Source organism: Nannospalax galili, unplaced genomic scaffold, assembly GCF_000622305.1.
Source record: "Nannospalax galili isolate Female #2095 unplaced genomic scaffold, S.galili_v1.0 scaffold406, whole genome shotgun sequence".
Lineage (NCBI taxonomy): Eukaryota > Metazoa > Chordata > Mammalia > Rodentia > Spalacidae > Nannospalax > Nannospalax galili.
The window spans coordinates 4,208,518-4,232,857 of record NW_008357033.1 but is presented as its reverse complement, the minus strand read 5'-3'; the positions used below and the strand labels follow the sequence as shown (position 1 = coordinate 4,232,857).

Here is a 24,340-nt window from a genome sequence, read left to right as displayed (position 1 = left end):
TATGGTGGCGCACGCCTTTAATCCCAGCACTCGGGAGGCAGAGGCAGGTGGATCTCTGTGAGTTCAAGGCCAGCCTGGTCTACATAGTGAGTTCCAGGACAGCTGGGGCTATAGGGAAACCCTGTCTCAAAAACACCAAAAAAAAAAAAAAAAAGTTAATTTTCCTTTTTTTTTTCTAAGAGGCTGGCACTTGTTGCGGTACCTAGGCTGGCCTCAAACCCCTGGACTCAAGCAATTCTCCTACCTCAGCCTCCTAGGTATCTGGGACCACATGGCATCACTGTACCTGGCTTAAAAGTTATTTTTTTGAGGCAGAAGCTCATATATCCCTGGCTGTCCTTAAACTATATAGCTGAGGATGTCCTTGAACCTCTGTACTCCTATTTCCAACTCCCTAGTGCTGGGATTATAGGCATGTGCCTCCATGCCCTATTTATGCAGTGCTGGCATGGAACCCAGGGTTTTGTGTGTGCTAGGCAAGCATTCTACCACCTAGACCACATCTCTAGAAAAAGTTAATTAAAAATTTTTTTTTGCAATTTAAAAGCATCTGGAAGGAAGGAAGGGAGGGAGGGAGGGAAACGAAAGCATGAAAGAAAAAAAAAAAACATCATTCATAAAAGAAAATGGGGGAAAGTGTCAGGAAGGAACTTTCCCACAGGGCAACTGCCACTTCACCTCAGGTGTGCTCATGACATGGTCCTGCTTCCAGGCCTCCCCTGTTATGCCCAGGATGGAAGCTAAGTGTGTCTCTCCAGTTTCCTTGGCCACACTCTTCTTCCCTGCTCCATTTTCTTGCCTCATCCTCCCTCTGGGCTCACAGAGGGGGTTGGGAGGAATGGTGGTGTATGTCTACAAGCTTCTCTCCTTGACAGACTGCATTACTCTTCAAGGCCCTGAGTTCATGTTTCTACCACTAAAATGCCTTTCCAGATTCCTGAGTAGAAAATGGAGACTGGTACTGGTAGCTCACATCTACTAGAACTTGGGAGGCCAAGGCAGGTTTGAGGCCAGCCTGGGCTACATAGTGAGTCCCAGGTAGCACAGGCTACAGTGTAAGACCCTTTTCTCAAAACAACACGAATGACAAAGGAAGTGGTCTCACTCTGACCTGCTGTAATACCTTGATTTGTTTCTCCCTTTTTTTGATCTTTTTGAGATAGGGACTCCCTGTAGCCCCAGCTGGCCTTGAACTCGCTATGTAGACCAGGCTGGCCTCAAACTCACAGAGATCCTCCTGCCTCTGCCTCCTAAGTGCTGGGACCAACCACACCCAGCTGTTTCTTTTTTTTTTTAATTATTATTTTTATTTTATGTGTATGAGTGTATTGCCTGCATGTATGTGAGTGTACCCATGTCGTGCAATGCCTTGGAGGTCAGAAGAGGGCTTTGGATTCTCCTGGAACTGGAGTTAAGGACGGTTCATAGCTGTCATGTGGGTGCTGGGAATCGAACCCGGGTCCTCTGCAAGAGCAGTCAGTGCTCTTAACTGCTGAGCCATCTCTCCAGCTCCTCTCTCCAGCTCCCCCCCCCCAGCTGTTTCTTTATAATTACAGTTACCTGAGTTTTTTTAAAAGTTTGATGGCCAAGCCAGGTGTGGTGGCATACACCTTTAGTCCCAGCACTTGGGAGGAAGAGGCAGGTGAATCTCTGTGAGTTCGAGGCTAGCCTGGTCTACATAGTGAGTTCAAGTCCACCTGGGGCTACAGGGAGACCCCCATCTCAAAAGGACCAAAAAAAAATTTGATGGCCAGAGATATAGCTCAGTGGTATAGCATGTGCTTAGCATGGACAAAGCCTCAAGTTCAGTCCTGACCGAAACAAAACAACAAAAATTATTTGACATATGTAATCTCAGCTCTTGGGAGGCTGAAGCAGGGAAGATCATGAGGTTGAGATCAGCCTGTACTACATAGCAAGACCCCCCCAAAAAAAATTATTTGAAAAAGCAATCCATTTTGGCAGTAGTAAATTTAAGCAACACAAAAAATAATTCCCTCTCATCCCTGCCCGGGGCCCTGGTTCTCTTTAGATTCTCTACCTGTGACAGAGAGGATCCATTTAGACACAGTGTTTACCTTCTACCTTGAAGATTATTGTACAGCAGTATCTGTGTGCATTTTGATTCCAGTTATGTTTGTTTGAGATAGCATCTCAGCCTAGGCTGGCCTCAAGCTCAGGATCACCCTACCTTAGCCTCCTGAGTGCTGGGATGACAGATGTGCACCACCACACCCAGCGTGTTTTCATTATTTGTGTACCTGTTTCTCTTTCTAGAGTGAGGTATAGAGATTTTATCCCTTTGCCTTTTGTCAACTGTGTGTGGCACCAGCCTTTGCCTGGGGCTAGGGACTTGGGCAACAAGTAAGTGAAGAAACAGTGAATGGCAAGCTCATTGGTAATGCCACATATAAGAATCCCCCACACTCTGGGCTCAGGTGGCCAGTGCTTACCCCTCAGAGCTGAACAGTCTCTTTGCCACAGATCCCCCCGCTGGGGAAACACTACTCCCAGCGCTGGGCCCAAGAGGACCTGCTGGAGGAGCAGAAGGATGGGGCTCGAGCAGCAGCTGTGGCTGACAAGAAGAAAGGCCTCATGGGACCACTGACCGAACTGGACACAAAAGGTAGGCCCCTTAGCACCCTGCCCACCCCAAACCAGGATCTGAGTTCCTAGATCTTCAGGCTTCCTGTTATCCTCTTCCTGCCCACTTCAGATGTGGATGCCCTGCTGAAGAAGTCTGAGGCCCAGCACGAGCAGCCAGAAGATGGGTGCCCTTTTGGTGCCCTGACACAGCGCCTCCTGCAGGCCTTGGTGGAGGTGAGCACTCAACTTGAACTGGGAACCACACTCTAGGCATGGTGATGTATACCTATAATCCAGCAGCACTTGGGAGATAGAGGCAAGAGGATCATGAGTTCAAGTACAGCCTGGGCTTTATGAGGTTTTGTCTCAAAAAATTGACACACAGACAGACAGACAGATAGACACACACACACATACACAGTTGCTCTTATTTTCAGGCACTTTTTGTTATTTTGCTTTTTGAGATAGTGTCTCAATATAACCCAAGCTGGCTTTGGAACTCAAGTCTTGAATTTATGGTCAGCCTCTTGCTTCAGCCTCCCAAGTGCTGGGATTACAGGTGTGAGCCATCACACTTGGCTTCCACAGATGTCTTTGCTGAGCTGGGTAAGAGGGATTCCATACATCCTCTCACTGGAGGCAAGGACAGTGGTTAGTTTTGTGTAACATGTGACAAAATTTGAGGCTCAGAAAAGGAAACCTTTTTCTTAAGATCACCAGGCTAATAAAGGTAGCATTCAAACCCTTGCTTAGGGTCTCTATCTTTATCCCAGGGCTGGCCTTTAGAAATACCCTGGAGCCTCAGTTTCCTCTTTGGGCTCAAATACCATAGTTTATTCTCTCCCAAAGAACAGCCTGGGGCATGTGTTCCATCTGGCTAAGGCTGGGTTAGGGAAGTCTGGCCCAACCAGAAGATGGGAGACCCCAGCTTACTGTGGCTCTTTACCCTGACAAGGTCACTCTGGGTGTGGTCATTGCTCCTGGCCACACACCTTGAGCTAGGAGGAGTAAAGCTTTATAGAGGAAGCTTTGTGGGTGTGACTAGCTGTAACTCTTACCTCTTTGGATCACTTTCCTTTGAGAGTTTGTCCCAAGAGCGTACCTGACTGCAGGGGAACTTGGGTAATGTGTAGACCAGCTGCTGTGGAAGAAAAGACACTTACTCAACAGCCTCTGCCACAGACTGCTTTCCTTAGTGCCAGGTGCCTTATAGAGGCTTAACAAACCTTAGCTGTTGCTGTCACTGTGGCTACTTCTTACTATTGTTCTTGTGGTATCAGTACCTTCTACCCTACCCTCTCAAAAAAAGAATTTCCAGAATGATCAAAGCTTTGGAGGAAGGCTTTTCAGGATGGAAAAGATGACAGGCTCTTTCTCTCTAGCCTGTGAAGACTATCCATGCAGGTCAGAGAAGGGCAGCAAAATGGAAATACTGCATCTCTTTCTCCCTCTACTCCATCTCTGGTCTCTTAGGAAAATATTATTTCCCCTATGGAGGACTCTCCTATTCCTGATATGTCTGGGAAGGAATCAGGGGCCGATGGAGCAAGCACCTCTCCCCGAAATCAGAACAAGCCCTTCAGGTGAGTGACATCTCATCTGCATTTGACACTTGACTGTGGGCCTCTGTCTTCTCCCAGCCTGGCATGTCTGGATACAGGCTTAGTCCTGACTTGGTCATCAGGCTTTTCCTGGAGATAACCTGAATGCCCAGCTAAAGGAGATTGGCTGGCTAAACTGTCATAACTCCATATGATGAAATAACTTGCAACTATTAATCATATTAGACAAATATATTTGACATGAAAGAATATAAACAGTTGAGTACGAAATGGAGAAAACAGATGATACTATTTACTTAAAATATATATATATATTTTTTAATTTTTTTGGTCTTTTTGAGACAGGGTCTCCCTGTAGCCCCAGCTGTCCTGGAACTCATTATGTAGACCAGGCTGGCCTTGAACTCACAAAGATCCGCCTGCCTCTGCCTCCCAAGTGCTGGGATTAAAGGCATGCGCCACCACGCCCGGCTAAATATTTTATTTATTTTAATTTTATGCGTATGAGTGTTATGCCTGCATGTAAGTGAGTGCACCCGTGTCGTGCAATGCCCATGGAGGACAGAAGAGGCTGTCAGATCGCCTGGAACTGGAGTTTTGGACAGTTGTTAGCTGCCATGTGGGTGCTGAGATTTGAAACCCAGTCTTCTGCAAGATCAGTTAGTGTTCTTAACCGCTGAGCCATCTCTCCAGCCCTTCAGTATTTTTTTAAATCCTGGAAACTTATAAAAGATTTCAACTACTAAGCTAGGTGTGGTGGCACACATCTTTAGTCCCAGCACTCTAGACACAGAGGCAGGCGGATCTCCATGAGTTCAAGGCCAGCCTGGTCTACACAGAGAGTTCCAGGCCAGCTGGGGCTACAGAGAGACCCTGTCTCAAAAACAAACAAAAAAAACATTGCAACTAACACACAGCAAAGACTGGAACATATGTAGATATAGAGGGGGTTCACAGAGTGAAAGGAAAGTGTTCACTAACCATGGGAAGCTCCAAGAACCTTTCAGGTGGCCCCTCCCAGCTGGCCCTCAAGCTAAGGGATGTGAGGGATGTTCTCAGAGTTAAGGTGCCAGCCTTTGCTTCACAGTGTACCACATACCAAGTCCCTAGAGAGCCGTATCAAGGAGGAGCTGATTGCCCAAGGCCTCCTGGAGTCTGAGGACCGGCCTGCTGAGGACTCAGAGGATGAGGTCCTTGCCGAGTTACGCAAACGGCAGGCTGAGCTTAAGGCACTCAGTGCACACAACCGCACCAAGAAGCATGACCTGCTGAGGTAAGCGTGTACAAGAGGTGCTAGTCAGGGGCTGGCCACTTTGGTCATCTCCCAGGGGCACAGACAGACTTCTCAAACCTGGCAGGTCCTGAGAGCTTTGAACAAGTACAAATGCCAGGTGCCAGCCTCTCGGTTGTGTCTTGGATGCTAAGTCCAGAGGCAAGACCCCACCCAGCACCCACAATTGACATATGGATTGATTTGAATCTTTTATTTTTTAAATGTGTATGACTGTTTTGCTTGCATTGTGTAAGTGCACCATGTATGTGCAATACTCTGCAGAGGCCAGAAGAGTATGTCAGATCTCCTGGAACTGGAGTTTACAGACAGTTGTTAACCTCCATGTGGATGCTGGGAATCAAACCTGGGTCCTCTGGAAGAACAGCAAGTGTTCTTAACCGCTGAGTCATCTCTCCAGCCCCGATTCTGTTTTTAGATTTTAATTATGTGTATGTTGTGTGTGTGTCTGTGTAAGGATATGTGTGTGTGAGTGCAGGTGCCTATGGAGGCCAGAAGAGGGCATCAGATCCAGAGCTGGAGTACAGGGGGCTGTGACTGTAAAGAGGCTCAGTCTGGAGGAGGGAAGAGATAACTCTGGAGATGGGGTGACCATGACACCCGGCCTGCTCATCCCCACAGGTTGGCAAAGGAGGAGGTGAGCCGGCAGGAGCTGAGGCAGCGGGTCCGCATGGCAGATAATGAGGTCATGGATGCCTTTCGCAAGATCATGGCTGCTCGGCAGAAGAAGCGCACCCCCACTAAGAAGGAAAAGGACCAGGCCTGGAAGACCCTGAAGGAGCGGGAGAGCATCCTGAAGCTGCTGGATGGGTAGCCCTCACCTTGCTGCTGGCTAGCTCCTGGCCTTGGCAGAAGCCCACTTTCTTTGAATCCTCTGCCCAGGACTGTCCATCAAATGACAACAGTCCGGGGGGCTAAGTACCTCTCAGGCCTCTCCGCCAAGCTCTGTGCAGCTAGCACGTGATGCCCTACTGTGCTGCCCTGGACCTAGCCCCTGCCTGGTGCCCTAGATAAAAGGGCTTTGTACCTGGGTCTTCCTCTTTTCCCTCTTTATCCCCCACACCACCTGCCTCTCCCTGCTCAAGGACTCCTCCCTTGTGGTTTTGTAATGTGCAAATTTAAGAATAAAGTGACTGCTGTTTGTTTTTTTTTTTTTTTAAGGAAAAAGAAAACCACCAGAGGTTTGAATGTCTGTCACTTATAGGTTGGAAGTAACTAGGGTAGGTGGAAGGGATTTGAGAGGGCATACTTCATGGCTTTCAGCCTGTGGCCACTCAGCAATGGCATTCCTTTAGGGAATGCTTTCTGAGCACCTCTTTTGGAGGGCACTTGTGACTGCATGTCACGTGGTAGGGAGAAGGGCCTTGGGATTCCTGGAGGAGGACTGCCTTCAGGACTAACCAACCTAGAACTCCACAGGGCCACCAAGGACCCCGTTCTTCAGGTATCTCCACACTGCCATCCATAGTCCCAGCTTCTACTGAGGTGTTTCTCCTACAGCTGTGGGCAGGCAGGAGCAGTGAAGGCAAACGGGTTCCTTATTTATGTCTAGACTGGAGAAAGCTAGAGCCCGGTGGCTTTGTGGCCCAAAAAATCACCCAACCCTGTCCCAGTTGTTCCTGTCTCTGTGGTCCAAACAGGCTCATAGTAGGCCCATTCCTGAAACAACCTCTAGGGTAAATGGTGACTCAAATGGGTTCCTTGTGTTTTGAGACAGGATTCCTGGGTGACTCTAAATTTGTGGCAGTCCTCCTGCCTCTGCCTGGCAAGTGCTGGGATTATAGTCCTGAGCCACACACTCTACTGAGTTTTAGCTCTGTTGCCCTACAAAGTTTGCCCCATGAAGTTCTATCCACAGAGAGGGAAGAACCCAGGGTAGGCCAGCAACAGCGTGCTACAGCCTGGCCTGAAAGATGGGCCTGAGGAATGAATGTACTCACGTCTCTGTTCAAATTCTTCCAGGACTGTTTGCTTGTTTGTTTGAAACAGGGTCTTCCTGTAGCCCCTGCTGACATGGAAAACTCACTATGTTGACTTGGCTGGCCTTGATCTCACAGAGGTCTACCTGCCTCTGCCTCCTGAGTGCTGGGAATAAAGGCTTGTACCACCACTCCTGGTCCCAGACTACTTTTAGAGCCAGAGAATAGTTGGCAATTTACTATGGTAAAGTTGAGGTCCACACAGCAAAGGAGAGGAGACAGTGTCCTAAGAAAATGACCTATGAACTGAAGCACAAAGAGGGACAATGCTGTTTGAGGTGGCAAGAGCCAATATATAATCCCAGTACTCAGCCAGGCATGGTGGCACATGCCTTTAGTCCCAGCACTTGGGAGTCAAAGGCAGGCAGATCTCTGTGAGTTCAAGGCCAGCCTGGTCTACACAGCAAGTACCAGGCCAGCTGGGGCTACAGGGAGACCCTGTCTCAAAAAGACCCAAGAAATAGGGGCTAGAGAGATGGCTCAGTGGTTAAGAACAGTGACTGTTCTTGAAGAAGACCGGGGTTTGAATCCCAGCGCTCGCATGGCAGCTAGCGACTGTCCATAACTCCAGTTTCAGGGGATCCGACAGCCTCTTCGGTCCTTCATGGGCATTGCGTGACATGGGTGCACTTACATGTAGGCATAACACTCATACACATAAAATGAAAATAAAATATTAAAAAAATAAAGACGAAGAAAAAAAAAAATCCTAGCACTCAGGAGGTGGGGATAGAAAGAGGACATCAGCCTGGTCTACATAGTGAGTTCCAGGACAGGTGGGGCTACAAGGAGACCTTCTCTCAAAAAGAAAAAAAAAAGAGGACTTCAGTTAGAGGCCAGCCTAGGTTATATAGCCAGATCCTGTTTTAAAAAAAAAGGTAAACTGTCGGGCGTGGTGGCCAGTGCCTTTAATCCCAGCACTTGGGAGGTAGAGGCAGGCAGATCTCAGTGAGTTCAAGGCCAACGTGGTATACATGGTGAGTTCCAGGACAGCTGGGGCTACAGGGAGACCCTGTCTCAAAAAGACCAAAAAAAAAAAAAAGGTAAACTGAGGGGTTGGAGAGATGGCTCAGTGGTTAAGAGCACTGACTGCTCTTGCAGAGGACCCAGGTTTGATTCCCAGCACCCACATGGCAGCTATGAATTGTCCTAAATTCCAGTTCCAGGGGAATCTGAAGCCCTCTTCTGACCTCCATGGCATTGCATGACATGGGTGCACTCATATACATGCAGGCAATACACTCATACACATAAAAATAAAAAAAATTTTTTTGGCCTTTTAGAGATAGGGTCTTCCTGTAGCCCCAGCTGTCCTGGAACTCACTACGTAGACCAGGCTGGCTTTGAACTCACAGAGATCTGCCTGCCTCTGCCTCCCAAGTGGTGGGATCAGTCGGTAGAGCATGAGACTCTTAATCTCAGGGTTGTGGGTTTGAGCCCTACATTGGGTGCCAGCTGTAGGTCTCTCCCTCCCCTCGTGGGTCGTTGGCCACCAATTCCACAAGGATAAAGGGAGCAGAAGCGACAATCAGGTTTAGGACGGCCAGTGAGCACAACAGAAAAAGACTTTGCAGGGAGGCAGATTCAGTGATACAGCTCCGTTTATTCATTGGGGGTCAGGGAAAAAATACAGTGTGGAGGCAGCAGCCAAAGCTTCAGCTGATAGGTGCTCATAGTATGCTTTATTTACATGTGTGGTAGGGGGATCCTATCATCCGACTATAGGGCAATGCCTAATTATCATATAGAAAAAACCTGGGGGTAGTTTTATTGCAGGTAACTATGCCAAAGGTCATGTACCAAATAAGGTCAGGCATCCGTGCTTGGCGGCACTTTCCAGGTAAGTCAGGCAGAGAGCAGGAGGCTCCCCAGCTGAGAAAAGGAGTCCTTCCATATAGCGCTGAGCCCATTAGAGCTATTCGGATGTGGAGGACTACAACCTTAGCAGCAGGGTCCCCCAACACACCACCACGCCCGGCCAAAATAAAATAGATTTTGAAAATTCTTTGAAAAAAAAAAAAAAAAGGTAAATTGGGCATAGTGGTGCATACCTTTAATCCCAGCACTCAGGAGACAGAGGTAGGGCATCTCTGTGAATTTGAAGCCAACTTTGGCTACCTAGTGAGTTCCAGGCCAGCCAGGGCTTACATAGTGAGACCGTGTCAGAAATAAAAAAAAAAAAAAGGTAGAAGGCTGACATCTCTCTGTTAGATACATATACCCTCCCATCCAGTGTGGCATTTGTGTGATGTCAAACCAAACTATGGTGGATATATGCCCTTGTCATAGAAAATCATAGGACCCCATCCCTGTAGCTACAGTGACTGGTCCAGGGAACTGGTATGTAACTCAACCTGGGTCACTCAGAGGCCTTCCTTAAGACTGTGCCATGGAATCAGGCACGGTGGTATGTGCCTAGAATCCTAGCACACAGAAGGTGGAGGCAAGAAGTTCAGGCGTTCAAAGACAGCCTCAGCTATACAGCAAGTTCAAAACAAACAAAAACCAAAAGGCACAATTGGAGCTGAGCATAGTGATGTACAACCGTAACCCTAGCACTCCAGAGGTAGAGGTAGGAAGAGCAGGAATTCAAGGTCATCCCTGGCTGTATATTTATTTTGAGGCCAGTATAGTCCACATGAGACCCCATTTTAAGCAACAATAGAAAAGGAAGGGTAGAGGAGAAAAGGGGAAGAAAAAGGAAAGGAAGGAGGGAGGGACAAAAAGAGGAAAGAAAGATTACCCAATGACCACTTTCCTACCCTGTGAGAGAATGTGAGGAGGCTACCTCTGAGAAGCAGAACCAGGAGATGGAGAAGAAAGCACAGTCCTACTAATGTAGCTGAAGGCCTGAATCCAGACACACCTGAAGCACCAGATCTCCCCATAGGCTTCCCAATTACATTAGCCCACAAATGCTTCTCTTAGCTTAAGCTAAGTTGCTATGGAGTTTTGCCATTTGTAAATAAAAATGCCCTGACTAATAAAAGTGGATTTAGGTTGGGGCTGGAGAGATGGCTCAGCGGTTAAGAACATTGGTTGTTCTTGCAGAAGACCCGGGTTTGAATCCCAGCACCCACATGGCAGCTAACAACTGTCCGTAACTCCAGTCCCAGGAGATCCAACAGCCTCTTCTGACCTCCTTCTGCACTACATGACACAGGTGCACTTACCTACATGCGGGCAATACGTGCATACACAAAAAATATATTCATATATATATTATATATATATATATGTGGATTTAGGTAAATAGAAAGATGAAGGTCCAGAGTAAAGGCATGAGGCTCTGCCTGCCACAAGGTGCAGGGACGTGCAGTGACTCTCTGTCTGTAGGCAGCTCATATCCACCCACACAAGATGCACCAAGTAGCAATAACAATAATGATGAAATTAAGTGCTCAGTAAATATTAGCTGGATACCAGCTACTGTTTTCATCTTGTTTGACCACCTAGTCTCTATTATCCCATACTACTAAAAACATCTCATTCATAGATGAGGAAACTGAGGCTTGGAGATTACATATCTTGCTTGGTCAACCAGTCAAGTGGCTGAGCCAGGAGTTAAACTCCTAGGCACTTGACTTAGAGGTAGAGTTTCTTCATTATACAACTTAATGGACCCCTGTCCCATTACTGTCTACATGAATACTATTTCCTGGCCTTGGGCAGAGCCCAGCTTATGCTGTCATACATGGTAGCTCTGCTTACAGATCCCTTATTCTCGACACTTTCATATTCATTAGGCCAGTCCATAAGGATGGTAGGTGGCATGCATAGAGAGTCCCAAGAAGAGACAGTTTTGTGGAGGAGGTAGGATCCAAGGTCCCCAAATCGGGTAGAACTTGTGAAAGGCAGAAGACACTGGAAATAGCATGCTAGAAGACTGACAGGTCTGGGCCTTTCACTTTCAAGGAGCACTTGTGGGAGCTTGTGATTCTCTAATGAAGCCAGATGGGTGTGGGACCCTCTACCCAAAGGTACTATTCTATACCCACTGCCTACTAACAAGTAAGTAGTGACGTTCTAGCCTTCAGAGAACACTGAGGCTCACAGAGATGTGGTGCCTTTGTGTAGGCAGTTACAGTCCCCAGGCAGCACACACACACACACACACACACACACAATTCTTTTGTTGTTTTATTTTATTTTTAATTATGTGTATATAGGGGCATGGTACACATGAGTGCAGTGCCCACAGAGGCCAGAGGAGGGTGTTGGATACCTGGACCTGGAATTACAGGTGGTTGTAAGCCACCTGTGATGGCTAATCCTGGGTGTCAACTTGACTGGATCTGGGATTAACTGAAATGAGAGAGATCTTCTTGGATGGATCATGTGGGTGTCACCTTCTGATGGCAGCCCGTATAAAAGGCCACGGCAGAGGAGACCACTTGCTTTTGGCCACTTGCCTTCTCTCTCGCTGGTGAGTTTGTCTTGCTGCTGTAGACTGAAGACTAGCTGATCTTCTGGAATTCATCAGACCTTCAGCACCAGATTGGGACTACTGAGACATCCAGCCTTGTGGACTGAGTGACTATGGATTCTCAGCCTCTCCAGTGTGGTGCAGCCATTGTTGGACTACTTGGACTCTATCCTGTGAGCTAATCTGATAAATCCGTATATTCATTCTACTGGTTCTGTTTCTTAAGAGAACCCTAATACACCACCCAAAGTGGGTATTGGGAACTGAACTTGGGTCTGGAAGAGCAACAAGTACTCTTAATCATTGAGCTATCTCCCCAGCCCCTGATTTTGTTGTCTTTTAAGGCAGGGTCTCATGGTTCCTAGTCTGGTCTCCAATTCACTCCTGGGATGACCTTGAACTCCTGATTCTCTTGCTTCCAGCTCCCAAGTACTAGGATTACAGGTGTGCACCACCACATTTAGTTTAGGCAGACAGTGTTGGAGTAGAACCCAGGGCTTCATGCATAGTAGACAACATAGTACCAACTGAGCTACATCTCCAGCCTGACCTCTGACAGTTCTTACAGATCTTACAGTCATATTTGTGTCACTGGAGCCAAAGCAGGCCTCCTCTGTGAGGTTTGGAGGAAATGGTTCTACAAGGAGAGAAATAAGCACCAGTCTCTAAGACAAGCTTTTTTTTTTGTCTTTTTGAGACAGGGTCTCCCTGTAGCCCCAGCTCTCCTGGATTCACTATGGAGACCAGGCTGGCCTCGAACTCACAGAGATCTGCCTGCCTCTGCCTCCTGAGTGCTGGGATTAAAAGCATGCACCACCACGCCCAGCCCTCTGAGACTAGTTTTTATTTGAAGCTATCCTGGCCCTGGCACTTTATGACTAGTTGGGGGAAAACCTATTACATCTTGCTTAGCCCTAGAAGGGATGTATCCACCATCCAACAATGTTTCCCCAGAGCCTCTTGCAACAGGCTATTAGAGCAGAGGGATGAAGCTTGTGCTGGATAGCTTTAGTGTCAACTTGACACACTGTGGTTGAGGGAGCCTCAATTGGGAAATTTCCTCCATTGGACTGGCCTGTGGCCATGTCTGTGGGGCATCTTGTTGAGTGATGTGGGAGGGCCCAGCCCACTCTGGGTGGTGCCACTCCTGGGCAGGTGGGGCCTCTGTTGCATAAGAAAGCAGGCTGAGCAGGAGCCAGGATAGCAAGCCAATAAGCAGGATTCCTTCATGGCCTGTGTTCCAGCTCCTGCCTCCAGGTTCCTGCCCTGAGTTCCTACCTTGGGCTCCCTGATGAACTGCGACCTGGGAGATGTGAGCCAAATAAACCCTTTCCTCCCCAAGTTGGGTTTGGTCAGAGAATTTTTTTTTTTTGTCTTTTTGAGACAGGGTCTCCCTGTAGCCCCAGCTGTCCTGGAACTCACTATGTAGACCAGGCTGCCCTCGAACTCACAGAGATCCGCCTGCCTCTGCCTCCCAAGTGCTGGAATTAAAGGTGTGTTTCACCATGCCCAGCTGGTCAGAGTATTTTGTCACAGCAATGAAGAAACAAACTAGAACAAGGCTGTATTACAGTGGATCCCTAAGCAGCCAGCTCCTGAGCACTCTGAAAGGATACTGTAAGTCCCAGCTGATTCCTGCTAAAGATGCCATGGATGGAACTTTAGGGAAATATGATCAGAGAGCAAAGTACCTTCCTGGCCGAGGGCTCAACAGAGAGAAGCAGACACAAATGGCCCTCAATGTGATGCACTGTCCATGTATCAACCCAGTCACTGACTCCATCCACCTGTTCCATTTCCACATTCACACTTTTGCTCCCTCAATCCATGCCCGCTTCTACCATTTAGAAGTGGATGTGACTAAGGCTCCTATGATGGAGAGATGCTGGACAGATGGTCGAAACAGTGTCAAAATGCAGGTGGTAAGAGCATATGCTCAGATGAGGGTACTATAGCTGCAGGGATGGGATGAATGACTCAACAGCTCAGAGGGTCATGAAGGGCTCCTGGGAGGAGAGCAAAGGAAGTTGCCAGGCAGAAATGACATTTCAGACGCATACAGGTGTGAGCAGCTGGCCTGCTTAGAGAGAGGTGAGAACTTCAGCTAGACTGGAGCCCTGGGTGTGTGGAAGGGGAGGGGAAGAACAGAGAAGAGCTGGAAAAGTAGGTTGGTAGCAGGCTGGAAAAGGCTCTGACTCCAAGTCAAGGCCTTGTTCTCCAGGTCAATGGTCTTCAAAATGTGGTCCTTGAACCAGTAGCCTCAACATCACCTGGGAACCTGGGAGAAAGGAAAACTCTCAGGCTAAGACCTACAGAACCGGAAAGTCTGGGGGGCCCAGCTATCTCTGTTTTGTTGTTGTTTGTTTTTATTTTTATTTTTTGAGATAGTGACTATCTCTGTTTTAAACTGTCCTCCAAGGTAGAGAAGATGGTACAGGTTTGTAGTCCCAGCTACTAAGAAGGCTGAGGCATGATGGTCACTTGAGCCCAGGAGTTTGGGCCCAGCCTGGGCAACATAGGGTGGCCTTATATATGGATGGATGGATAGATGGATGGATGGATGGATGGATAAATGATGGATGGATAGATTATAAACTGGGCATAGTAGCTCACATCTATAAACTTTGCTCTTGGGAGGCTGAGGCTAGAGGACTGCTGTAAGTTCAAGGTCAGCCTGGGTTATATAGTAAGTTCTAGGCCAGTCTTCGCTATGGAGTGAGAGCTTCTCTCAAAAATTGGTAAAGAGGCTGAGCATGGAGGCACACACCTTTAGTCCCAGCACTCAGGAGGCAGAGACAGGGAGATCTCTCTGAGTTCAAGCTCCACCTGGTCTACACAGTGAGTTCCAGGCCAGCTGAGGCTACAGGGAGACCCTCATCTCAAAAAGACCAAAAATAATAAATAAATAAATAAATAAATAAATAAATAAATAAATAAATAAAGTAAAGAGCTGAGTTAATCTCAGCATGAGAGAGGCAGGTGGATCTTTGTGGGATCAAAGTCTGCCTGATGTACATAGAGTTCCAGGTCAGCTGGACCTATAGGGAGACCCTGTCTCAAAACAAACAAACAAAAACAACAAAAACAAATTGGTAAAGTGCCTATCATGCAAGCACAGGGACCTGAGCTCTGATCCCCAGAACCCATATAAAAATCCTGGCATGGTCTTGCTGCAACCCCAGCCTTAGAGGAGGGGAAATGGAGACAGACAGATCCCTGAGGCTCAGATTTGGTTCCCAGCACCCATACGGCAGCTAACAATCCTCTTTAACTCCAGTTCCAAGGGATCAGACACCCTCTTCTGACCTCTATAAGCACTGTACACCTGGATGCATTTATATACATGCAGGCAAAACACTCATACATAAAATAAAAATAAATACAAATAAATGTTGGAAGTAGAGAGATTAGTTAAAGAGTTAAGAGCACTTGTTGCTCAATCATGAGGACCAGAGTTCAGATTCTTGCACCCAAGCTAGGTAGCTCACAAATGCCTCTAACTCCAGCTCCAAGAGATCTGATGCTCCCTTCTGGCCTCTGGCCTCTGTGGGCATCTGCATGCACTTGACACATACACACAGACACATGCACACTCACATATAAAATAAGATAAAATAAATCTAAAAAAATGGAGATGGAGAATGATCAGTGGTGGAGGAAAGTTGACCTCAGGCTTCCACATGCATGTGCACACACATGCAAAACATGTGTACACACCACACACATACATCACACACACACATCACCACACACCACCACATACACAAATAAATAAGCCACTTGTGATGGTGCATGCTGAGGCAAGAGGATGAGAGTTCAAGGCTATCCTTGGATATATTGAAAGTTTGCCTCCAACCTGGACTACATGAGATATTCCCTCAAAAACACAAAACAAATCAATCAATATAGACATGCCCCCAGGGGATTCCTGGTGCACATTAAAGTCTGAGAATCATTTTCCTGGGTGGTAGGGAGCTGGGGGAGATTTAGGAGCAGGGTAGCAGAGCCGAGGCTAGATTGACAGGGTGAGAGTACAGTTAGCAGATGGGAGCACAAACATGTAAAGAAAGAAAACCAATTGAGGGGCTGGGATGTAGGTCAGTGATTGAGTGTTCATCTATCATGTACAAGACCCTGGGTTCTATTCTCAGAACAGACATCACCTGGCAAAAAAAAAAAAAGGAAACCAATTATGATAGTGGTTGTGGTAGATGTCTTTAAAAATATGATATTCCCAGGGGCTGGAGAGATGTCTCAGTGGTTAAGAACACTGGTTGTTCTTGCAGAAGACCAGGGTTCAAATCCCAACTCCCACATGGCAACTAACAACTGTCTATAACTCCAGTTCCAGGGGATCTGACAGCCTCTTCTGTCCTCCACAGGAACTGCACAACATTGGTGCACTTACCTACACACAGGCAATGCACGCATACACATAAAATAAAAATATTTTTTAAAAATTTGACACTCCCCCTTGTTCTCCACTCCCCTTCTCCACCTTCTGAGACAGTCTCATGTATCCCAGGATTGCCTAAAAGGATCTAGCTAAGGATGACTTTGAACTCCCAATTCTCCTGCCTCTACCTCCCAACTGCTGGACTTACAGGCATGCTCCACCTCCCCTGCCTCATTGTCCCTTTCTTCTGTAGTAACAGAAGCCCAGGTATTGAGCTGGACACACACTGCTGAAGGACTAAATATCTCAGTTTCTCTTGTTAAGTATGATCATGCCACCAAGTATTGGCCAGTGAGCAGTGAGTGGAGGGTGGAGAGATTTGTATAATAATGAGGCCACAAGTCCTACAACCTACGCCCTCTGTGTTCCCATTCTCCCTGGGATGGTGAAATGGTAGAAGCCATCCTGAAACATGGTCAAAGGCTCTACCATAGCAACAATAGAACCAAAAAGATAAGAAGCAGCCAGGGTCTCCCTTACCACATAGTCATCCTAACAGCCTGGGACTATTTTTGACCAGATGTTACATACTCCATTTTATTTAAGTCACAGTTATCTGGGTGTCTGTTAAAGAAACCAAACCTGGGCAAGTGCTATGCCAAGAAACCTGTTGTTCTAGTTTGATTCTCCATTGCTGTGACAAAATATTCTGACCAATACTAACTTTGGGAGGAAAGGGTTTATTTGTCTTACATCTCCCAGGTCACAGTTCATCAGGGAGCCCAAGGTAGGAACTCAGGACAAGAACTTGGAGGCAGGAGCTGGAGCACAGGCCATGGAGGAATGCTGCTTACTGGTTTGCTCCCCTGGCTCCCTCAAGGCAGGTGTGTCAAGTTGACACTAAAGCTATCCAGCACAATTAACCCTTTGTCAACTTGACACACAAACACATCACTATTAAACCATAACCTTTCCAATTCTTGTCCCCAAGATATGATGTTAATATTACAACGTAAGACAGTACAAAAATCCCCACAGTCTTTAAAAAAATCCAAACACTTAAAAGTCTATAGTCTCTTAAAAGTCTCTTAACTGGGGGCTCCTGTAAAATCCAAAACAAGTACTGTCTTATTTCAAAGGGAAGAATCGGGCACACCTAAGCAAAACCAAAGTCTAGCAAAGTAGCTCAAGGCTGGACATCTGGGATTCACTCACGATCTTCTGGGCTCCAAAGGGTTCTGGCAACTCCACTTCTCTGACTCTGCAGTCCACAGCACACACAGCTTGTCTCGCAGACCCAGACCAGCTCCATTCCACACCTACTGCTGCTGTCCTTGGTGGTTGTAACATGGTCCTTGCAGCTCCAAAAAGCTGGGGTCTCCACTGAAACTGAAGCTGCACTCTCACCAATGGCCTCTTCTGGCCTCTCAGTACAACACCTCAGATTCTCTACATGACCACTTCAATTCTGGGGTCTTAACTGCAACTGAGGCTGCACTTTCACCAATGGCTTTTCCTGGCCTCTCAGGGTGCCAAGCCTCAGCTGCTCTCTATGACCCTTTCATGCTTTCAACACCAAAACCATGCAGGAGACTCTTACACATTACCAAGTCCTGCTTCCAGCTTGAGATGGAGGCTCAGGTCCCCTCTGTGTGCTGACCCTGAGGAAATACTTCCCAGAAGACTTCACCACAGTGATACTGGTCTCTTGTTACTTACAGCTGATTTTTCAGCCCCAGCTAACCAGCATCAATTGTCCCAGTAAAGCAAAGGTTTTACTTCAGGTTCTGGTCTCTTCTTAATCACAGCTGATTCTTCAGCCCCAGCCAACCAGAACCCACAGATTCTTAATTCAAAACATCACACAAACAACCCTGATAGTCTATGTTTCCCTTTGAAGCTTCACAAGCCAGGCCTCCATTGTTCACAACTCTTTCAACATAACTGTTCCAAGCTCCACAGCAACAAACTCTAAGCACTCAATGGCTTTTCTAGCCCAAAGTTCCAAACACTTCCACAATCCTCCCCAAAACAACTGGGTCAGGTCTGTCACAGCAGTACCCCACTCTCTGGTACCAATTTCTGTTCTAGTTTGATTCTCCACTGCTGTGACAAAATATTCTGACCAATACGAACTTGGGGAAGAAAAGGTTTGTCTTATATCTCCCAGGTCACAGTTCATCAGGGAGCCCAAGGTAGGAACTCAGGACAAGAACCTGGAGGCAGGAGCTGGAGCTGGAGCACAGGCCATGGAAGAACACTGCTTACTGACTTGCTCCCCTGGCCCCCTCAACCCAAGTGTGTCAAGCTGACACTAAAGCTATCCAGCACACCTGTTCAAACTATACCTGCTTCCTTCTCTTACCCTCCCTCCTTCTCTCTTTCATCCCTTCCTCCCTTCTTCCTTCTCTCCTTCCTTCCTTCCTTCTTTCCTTCCTTCCTTCCTTCTTTTCCATCTCCATAAAAGGATTTAAGATCCTTTATAATGACAGGACTGCATAATGAGTTGCATAAAATGCAAATATAAAAAGTAACTACATTAAGGTTTAATGAAGCTTTTCTCATTAAGCATGAGATTTAGTTCTAAGCTTCTTGGAAGTCAAGGCAAACATAGAAATGAAAGTACTTGATTTCAGAATGTCTGACTTTAAAAAAAATATCTTCCAGTTGTCCTGAAAAAACTCTTGTGTATGAAAAGTAGAGCTGTGCTCTGAAATGATCTCTACGGATCTGACAGCAAATGGATGTTTTGTTTTGTTTTGTTTTTGTAGCTCAGGGTGCCTCAAAATCAACATGTAGCAGAGGATAACCTTTAATTTCTAACTTTCCTGACTCCACTTCTCTAGTGCTGGGATTATAGACTGCACTGCCACACCCAGTTTATGGGTTCTGGGGATCAAACTCCAGGCTTTGTGAATGCTAGGCAGGCACCTTATCAGCCCCTCTGAGTTTTCTTATTTTATTTTTTATCTTTATTTATTTATTTATTTATTTATTTATTTATTTATTTACAGACAGGATCTTCCTGTAGCCACAGCTAGCTTGGAACTGGCCATGTAGACCAGGCTGGCCTCAATCTCACAGAGCCTGCCTCTGCCTCCTGAGTGCTGGGATTAAAGGGATGCACCACCACACCCAGCTCTGGCTTTTCTTTCTCTTTCTTTCTTTCTTTCTTTCTTTCTTTCTTTTGGGTACAACACAGATAATCCCACAAGTAAGGACTGTGGCAGTAGCAGGTGGCAAAATGGGAAGTGATTACACTGGTGGTTGTGCTGGAGGTTATGAAGACTCCTTCTTCATAACCTTCAAATAACACAGGTTGCAATGGTTACCTCCTTTTTCTTTCTTTCTTTCTTTTTTTGTCTCTTTGAGACAGGGTCTCCTTGTAGCCCCAGCTGTCCTGGAACTCACTATGTAGACCAGGCTGGCCTTGAACTCACAGAGATCCGCCTGCCTCTGCTTCCCAAGTGCTGGGATTAAAGGCATGCGCCACCACGCCCGGCATTCTTTTTAAAGATTTATTTTGCATTTATGTGTTATGTATGTGCCTGCATGAGTATATGTACATCACATACATGCAGGTGGCATTGGAGGCCAGAAGAGGTTGTTGGATCTCCTGGAACTAGAGTTACAGGCAGTTGTGAGTTGCCTGATATGAAAGTACTGGGAAATGGACCCAGGTCCTTTGCAAGAACTTCAAGCGCTTTTGACTGATGAACCATCTCACTAATCCCAGTAAGTGCTCTTAACCACTGAGCCATCTCTCCAGTCCTCCAGTCCCTTTTACTGTAATGTTTGATGAAAGTTCAGGGTACATCATTAAAACATAACTCGGGAGGGCTCGAGATGGCTTCGTGGTTAAGAGCACTACTTACTCTTGTAGAGGTCCTGAGTTCAGTTGCTAGAACCCACATGGTAGATAACAATCTATCCATAACTTCAGTGCCAGGGGATCTGAGATTCTCTTCTGGCCTCCACAGGCATTAAATGCATGAGGTATACTTACATACATTGCTGGCAAAACACTCATACACATAACAAAAATAAATCTGGGAAACTGTTTCTACAAAGGACTCATTGAGGGCGGAGACATATACTTTGCACAAATGACTTCATTTGCCCCCACCAAAAGGCCTGTGTCAGGGCCAGCATGATGGCTTAGTGGATAAAGGTGCTTGCTATCAAGACTGACGGTCCCAGTTCTATCCCTGGGACCTACATGTGCAAAACATACACACACACACACACACACACACACACACACACACACTAGTAAATAAATGTAATCAAATGTTTTTTGAGTTTTTTGAGATAGATTTTCCCTATCTCCCCAGCTTGCCTAGAACTCTCTGTGTAGGTCAGGCTGGTCTTGATCTTGTAAGAGATTTGCCTGCCTCTGCCCTCCACGTGCTAGGATCAAAGGCATGCACCACCACACCTATCTTAATTATTATTATTTTTTTGGTCTTTTTGAGGAAACAGGGTCTCCCTCCCTGCAGCTTCAGTTGTCCTGGGACTCACTATGTAGACCAGGCTGGCCTTGAACTCACAGAGATTCGCCTGCCTCTGCCTCCTGAGTGCTAGGATTAAAGGTGTGTGCCACCACATCTGGCAATTTTTTTTTTTAAACTTGGGTTTTTGCTGCTGGATCTCCCTTGTTGCAGGTGGCCAGCATTATTAAAGGAACTGATCCTGATCACAGGCCAGGTACGGTGGCCCACACCTTTAGTCCCAGCTCTCAGGAGGCAGAGGCAGGTGAGTTCGAGGCCAGCCTGGTCTATACAGTGAGTTCCAGGCCAGCTAGGGCTAGTAGGAGATCCTGTCTTAAACAGACAAATACATATAAATAAATAAATAAATAAATAAATAAAATAAAGGACCCGATGACCTGAAATCTGTTAAACATAATAAATAATAAAGCAGCAGCAATCAGTTTGGGAAAAGAGAGCTGACATATAGTTCCCTTCAGGAATAAGGTTTATTAAGAGGAAGTGCCTTGAGGCCATGATTGGGCTCCAAGGTAGGAGGAAGAGAGCATTTGATAGAAAATGGTGCAATATTTTAAAAACTGCATAACAAGATCTTAATGGGAAAGAGAAGCTTCCCTTTAAAATGGAATGAAAGAAAAAAAAAGACAAAAAAAAAACCAAAACCCAAAACAAAACAAAGTGAGGATGTGAGGATGAAGCTGGGTGTGGTGGTGCACACCTTTAATCCCAGCACTTGGGAGGCAGAGGCAGTGGATCTCAGTGAGTTTGAGATCATCCTGGTCTACATAGCAAGTTCCAGGCCAGTCAGGGCTACAGGAAGACCCTGTCTCAAAAAAAAAAAAAAAAAAAGGGGAGAAAAAAAAAAAAAAAAAAAAAAAGGTGAGAATAAAAAAGCAAAAAAGCAAACAACACAACAACAACAGACAAGTAAACTACAATGATGACGGGCCTTATTTGAGAATGAGGAAACTGGGCTTCAGAAAAGGGACGGGAAAGATCAGATAGCTGGCAGAGAAGAATCAGTTTTGAAGCCACAGTTAAACTGTAGAGGCCTATTTTGTACATCTGCCTCTGGGCCCTCTAGCAGGAATCCATAATAAAATCAGGCCTGAGGCTAGAGGGTCAGAGGGAAGACAAGAGACCTGCAGCCCTAGAGGAGGCCTGTGCTTGCCAGGAGAAATTGGTGAGGTCTGGCAACTATGGAGAGGCTGGAGGGACCCTTGAGCCTCTTAAGACAGGTTGCACTTGATACACTGAGAAAGGAGAGGTAGGCACAAGGGCAGCAGGGAACCCCCACATCTGGAGCTTGACTGGAACATGCCTGGAACCCATGATGTAGCCCAGGCTGGACTGGAATTCACAGTAATACTGCTTCAGCCTCCAGAGTGCTGGGATTAGAGTTATGAACCCACCATACCCAGCTCTGATGCCAAAATGTCTTTTAATGTGTTATCACTATACACACACACACACACACACACACACACACACATTGTGAGTTTTTTTAGTGTTTTTGAGACAGGGTCTCCCTGTAGTCCCAGCTGGCCTGGAACTCGCTATGTAGACCAGGCTGGCCTTGAATTCACAGAGATCCGCCTGCCTCTGCCTCCTGAATGCTGGCACTAAAGACATGCACCACCATGCCTGTTGTTGGTTTTTTCTTTTTCTTTTTTTTTTTTTTTTTTTGTGCTATGCAAACAAGGTTTCCCTGGCTCTGCCTCTGGAGTGCTGAGATTAAAGGAGTGCACCAACACACCCAGCTCTGTATTTCTCTTCTTACTAGTGAGATAGAAAATGCCCTATGGGAGAGAGCCAAGCCTGGTAGTGTAAGCCTTTGCTTCCAGCACTCAGGAGGCAGAGGCAAGAGGATCTCTGTGAATTCAAGGCCAGCCCGGTCTACATAGTGAGTTCCAGGCCAGCTGGGGCTATAGGGAGACTCTGTCTCAAAAAGACCAGTAGTAAAACATTTGCCTAGCATGTGTAAGGCCTTGGGTTCCAACTCCAGGGAAGAAGGAAGGGGAGGAGGAAGAAGAGGAAAAGGGGAGCAAAGACTTGAGAGAGAATTGAAGAAGAATCGATCTATTTTCTCAGCTTCGGAAAGGGAAGGGGGAGATCATCATATCCATTTTTCTGCTTTGATTTTCCTTGACTCCTATCTTGACTAGTACTTTGAATATGCTAATGGAGGTAGCTGGTGCAGGAGGAATTGTTTATACATGTGCATTCAAAACACTGGAAGAATAAACACCACAAAAGTTCACCTGGTTATCTGTGGCCAACGGGGAATAGGGTTGACTGAAGTGAATTCCATGTTCTTGCCTGCCCAGTGTACCTATTTCCTTTGGGCAAGATACTTTTATCCTACAGTGTGGTTGGCTACCCAAGACGAAATACTTACCCAGTATAGTGCCTTATTCCCTGGGCAACATTTTGGGGGCCAAGGATAGACACATTACTCGCTCAGAGGGATTCAAGGACTCCAGTCCTCAGAGAATATGTAAAACCTCTGCTGTTTGTCTCTCTCCCCTTCACTTTCTCCTTTTTCTTCCTTCCTTTTTTCCCCCCCCCCCCCCCCCCCCCGAGTTTCACCATGAAACTGACTTGCCTACAAGGCCATCTTCCTGTCTAAACACTGGGCACAAAAAAACAAAAAACAAAAAACAAAAAAACAAACAAAAAAAAAACAGAGGGAAAAACTGGATGAAGTAAATTGGGGTGGGGTCTTCTCTCCATCTCCAGCTGGAAAATTCATGAACTCAGGGATGAGATCTGTGCTAGGCAGTACCAGGTCCCAAGCTAGTGCCTCCTCTGCTAGGCTCCATGCAGCCCCACCTCTAATTCCTGCCAGTTGCTCCACTTCTAGTTTGAGCCTGAATTCAACTTATTCCCAAACAGCCTTGTATAAACCAACCTCGGTCACATCCCTTGGCCCCCTGCCTGTAACCCCAAGGAGCAGGTTTCTGCTCCACCCTCCCCATCCTGGCCCCCAGCCATAGGTCTCAATCACGTGGCACTTTGGCCCTCTTTGGCCTGCTTCCCTCAAGATCCAGATTTAACCTTCCCTCCCCCTTTCCTCTCTACCCTAGTCCTTTGGGCCACTCTCTGGGGAAATTATCTGGGATTTAAAGCTTTATCTCTGTTTCTCTTAAGGGACCTGGGGGCCTCAGTTTACTTGCCTATCAAATGGGGCCTTGATGCTCATTTCTCCAGCCCCCTACCAATCTAATGAGCCCTTCCAAGGGCCTAAATCTCTTTTCTCACTTGAGGGTGGGGACAAAGAGGAGAGGAGGAGATTAGGAACTCTAAGGGCTGTCCCAGAACTGCTCTGAAAGCAACTCCAGGGACAAACAGGCCAGCCTCTGGCACCTCACAAATGTTGGTTCAAATCCTGTTTGCCTCTGACCAACTGCTGATTTCAAAAGCTTCTCTCTGGACCTCACCTCACTTGCCCCCCCGACATAGGCCTTGTGGGAGACAAAGGGGAGCATCAGCAGAGGCTGTGACAGAACCACTGGGCACCCACCAGCGCCCCCCTTCCCTAGCGGCGTCGCCCCAGCTCCTAATCTCCGGGCCCTGGGCCGCAGGCTCCTCCTCCATTGACATCAGAGCC

At 46.8% G+C, this 24,340-nt stretch overlaps 1 protein-coding gene across 1 annotated transcript in view; it reads left to right on the top strand.

Annotated features, from left to right (window-relative positions):
* Positions 1-6,593, top strand: part of Tada3 (transcriptional adaptor 3) — a 10,592-nt gene extending 3,999 nt beyond the window's left edge. Inside the window, exons 5-9 of the mRNA XM_008854849.3 lie at positions 2,485-2,626; positions 2,717-2,820; positions 4,060-4,169; positions 5,236-5,421; positions 6,061-6,593. Coding sequence (XP_008853071.1) covers positions 2,485-2,626; positions 2,717-2,820; positions 4,060-4,169; positions 5,236-5,421; positions 6,061-6,253 — 735 coding nt within the window. The 3' untranslated portion in view covers positions 6,254-6,593. The remainder of the gene's footprint in view (positions 1-2,484; positions 2,627-2,716; positions 2,821-4,059; positions 4,170-5,235; positions 5,422-6,060) is intronic.
* Positions 6,594-24,340: the final 17,747 nt, after the last annotated feature.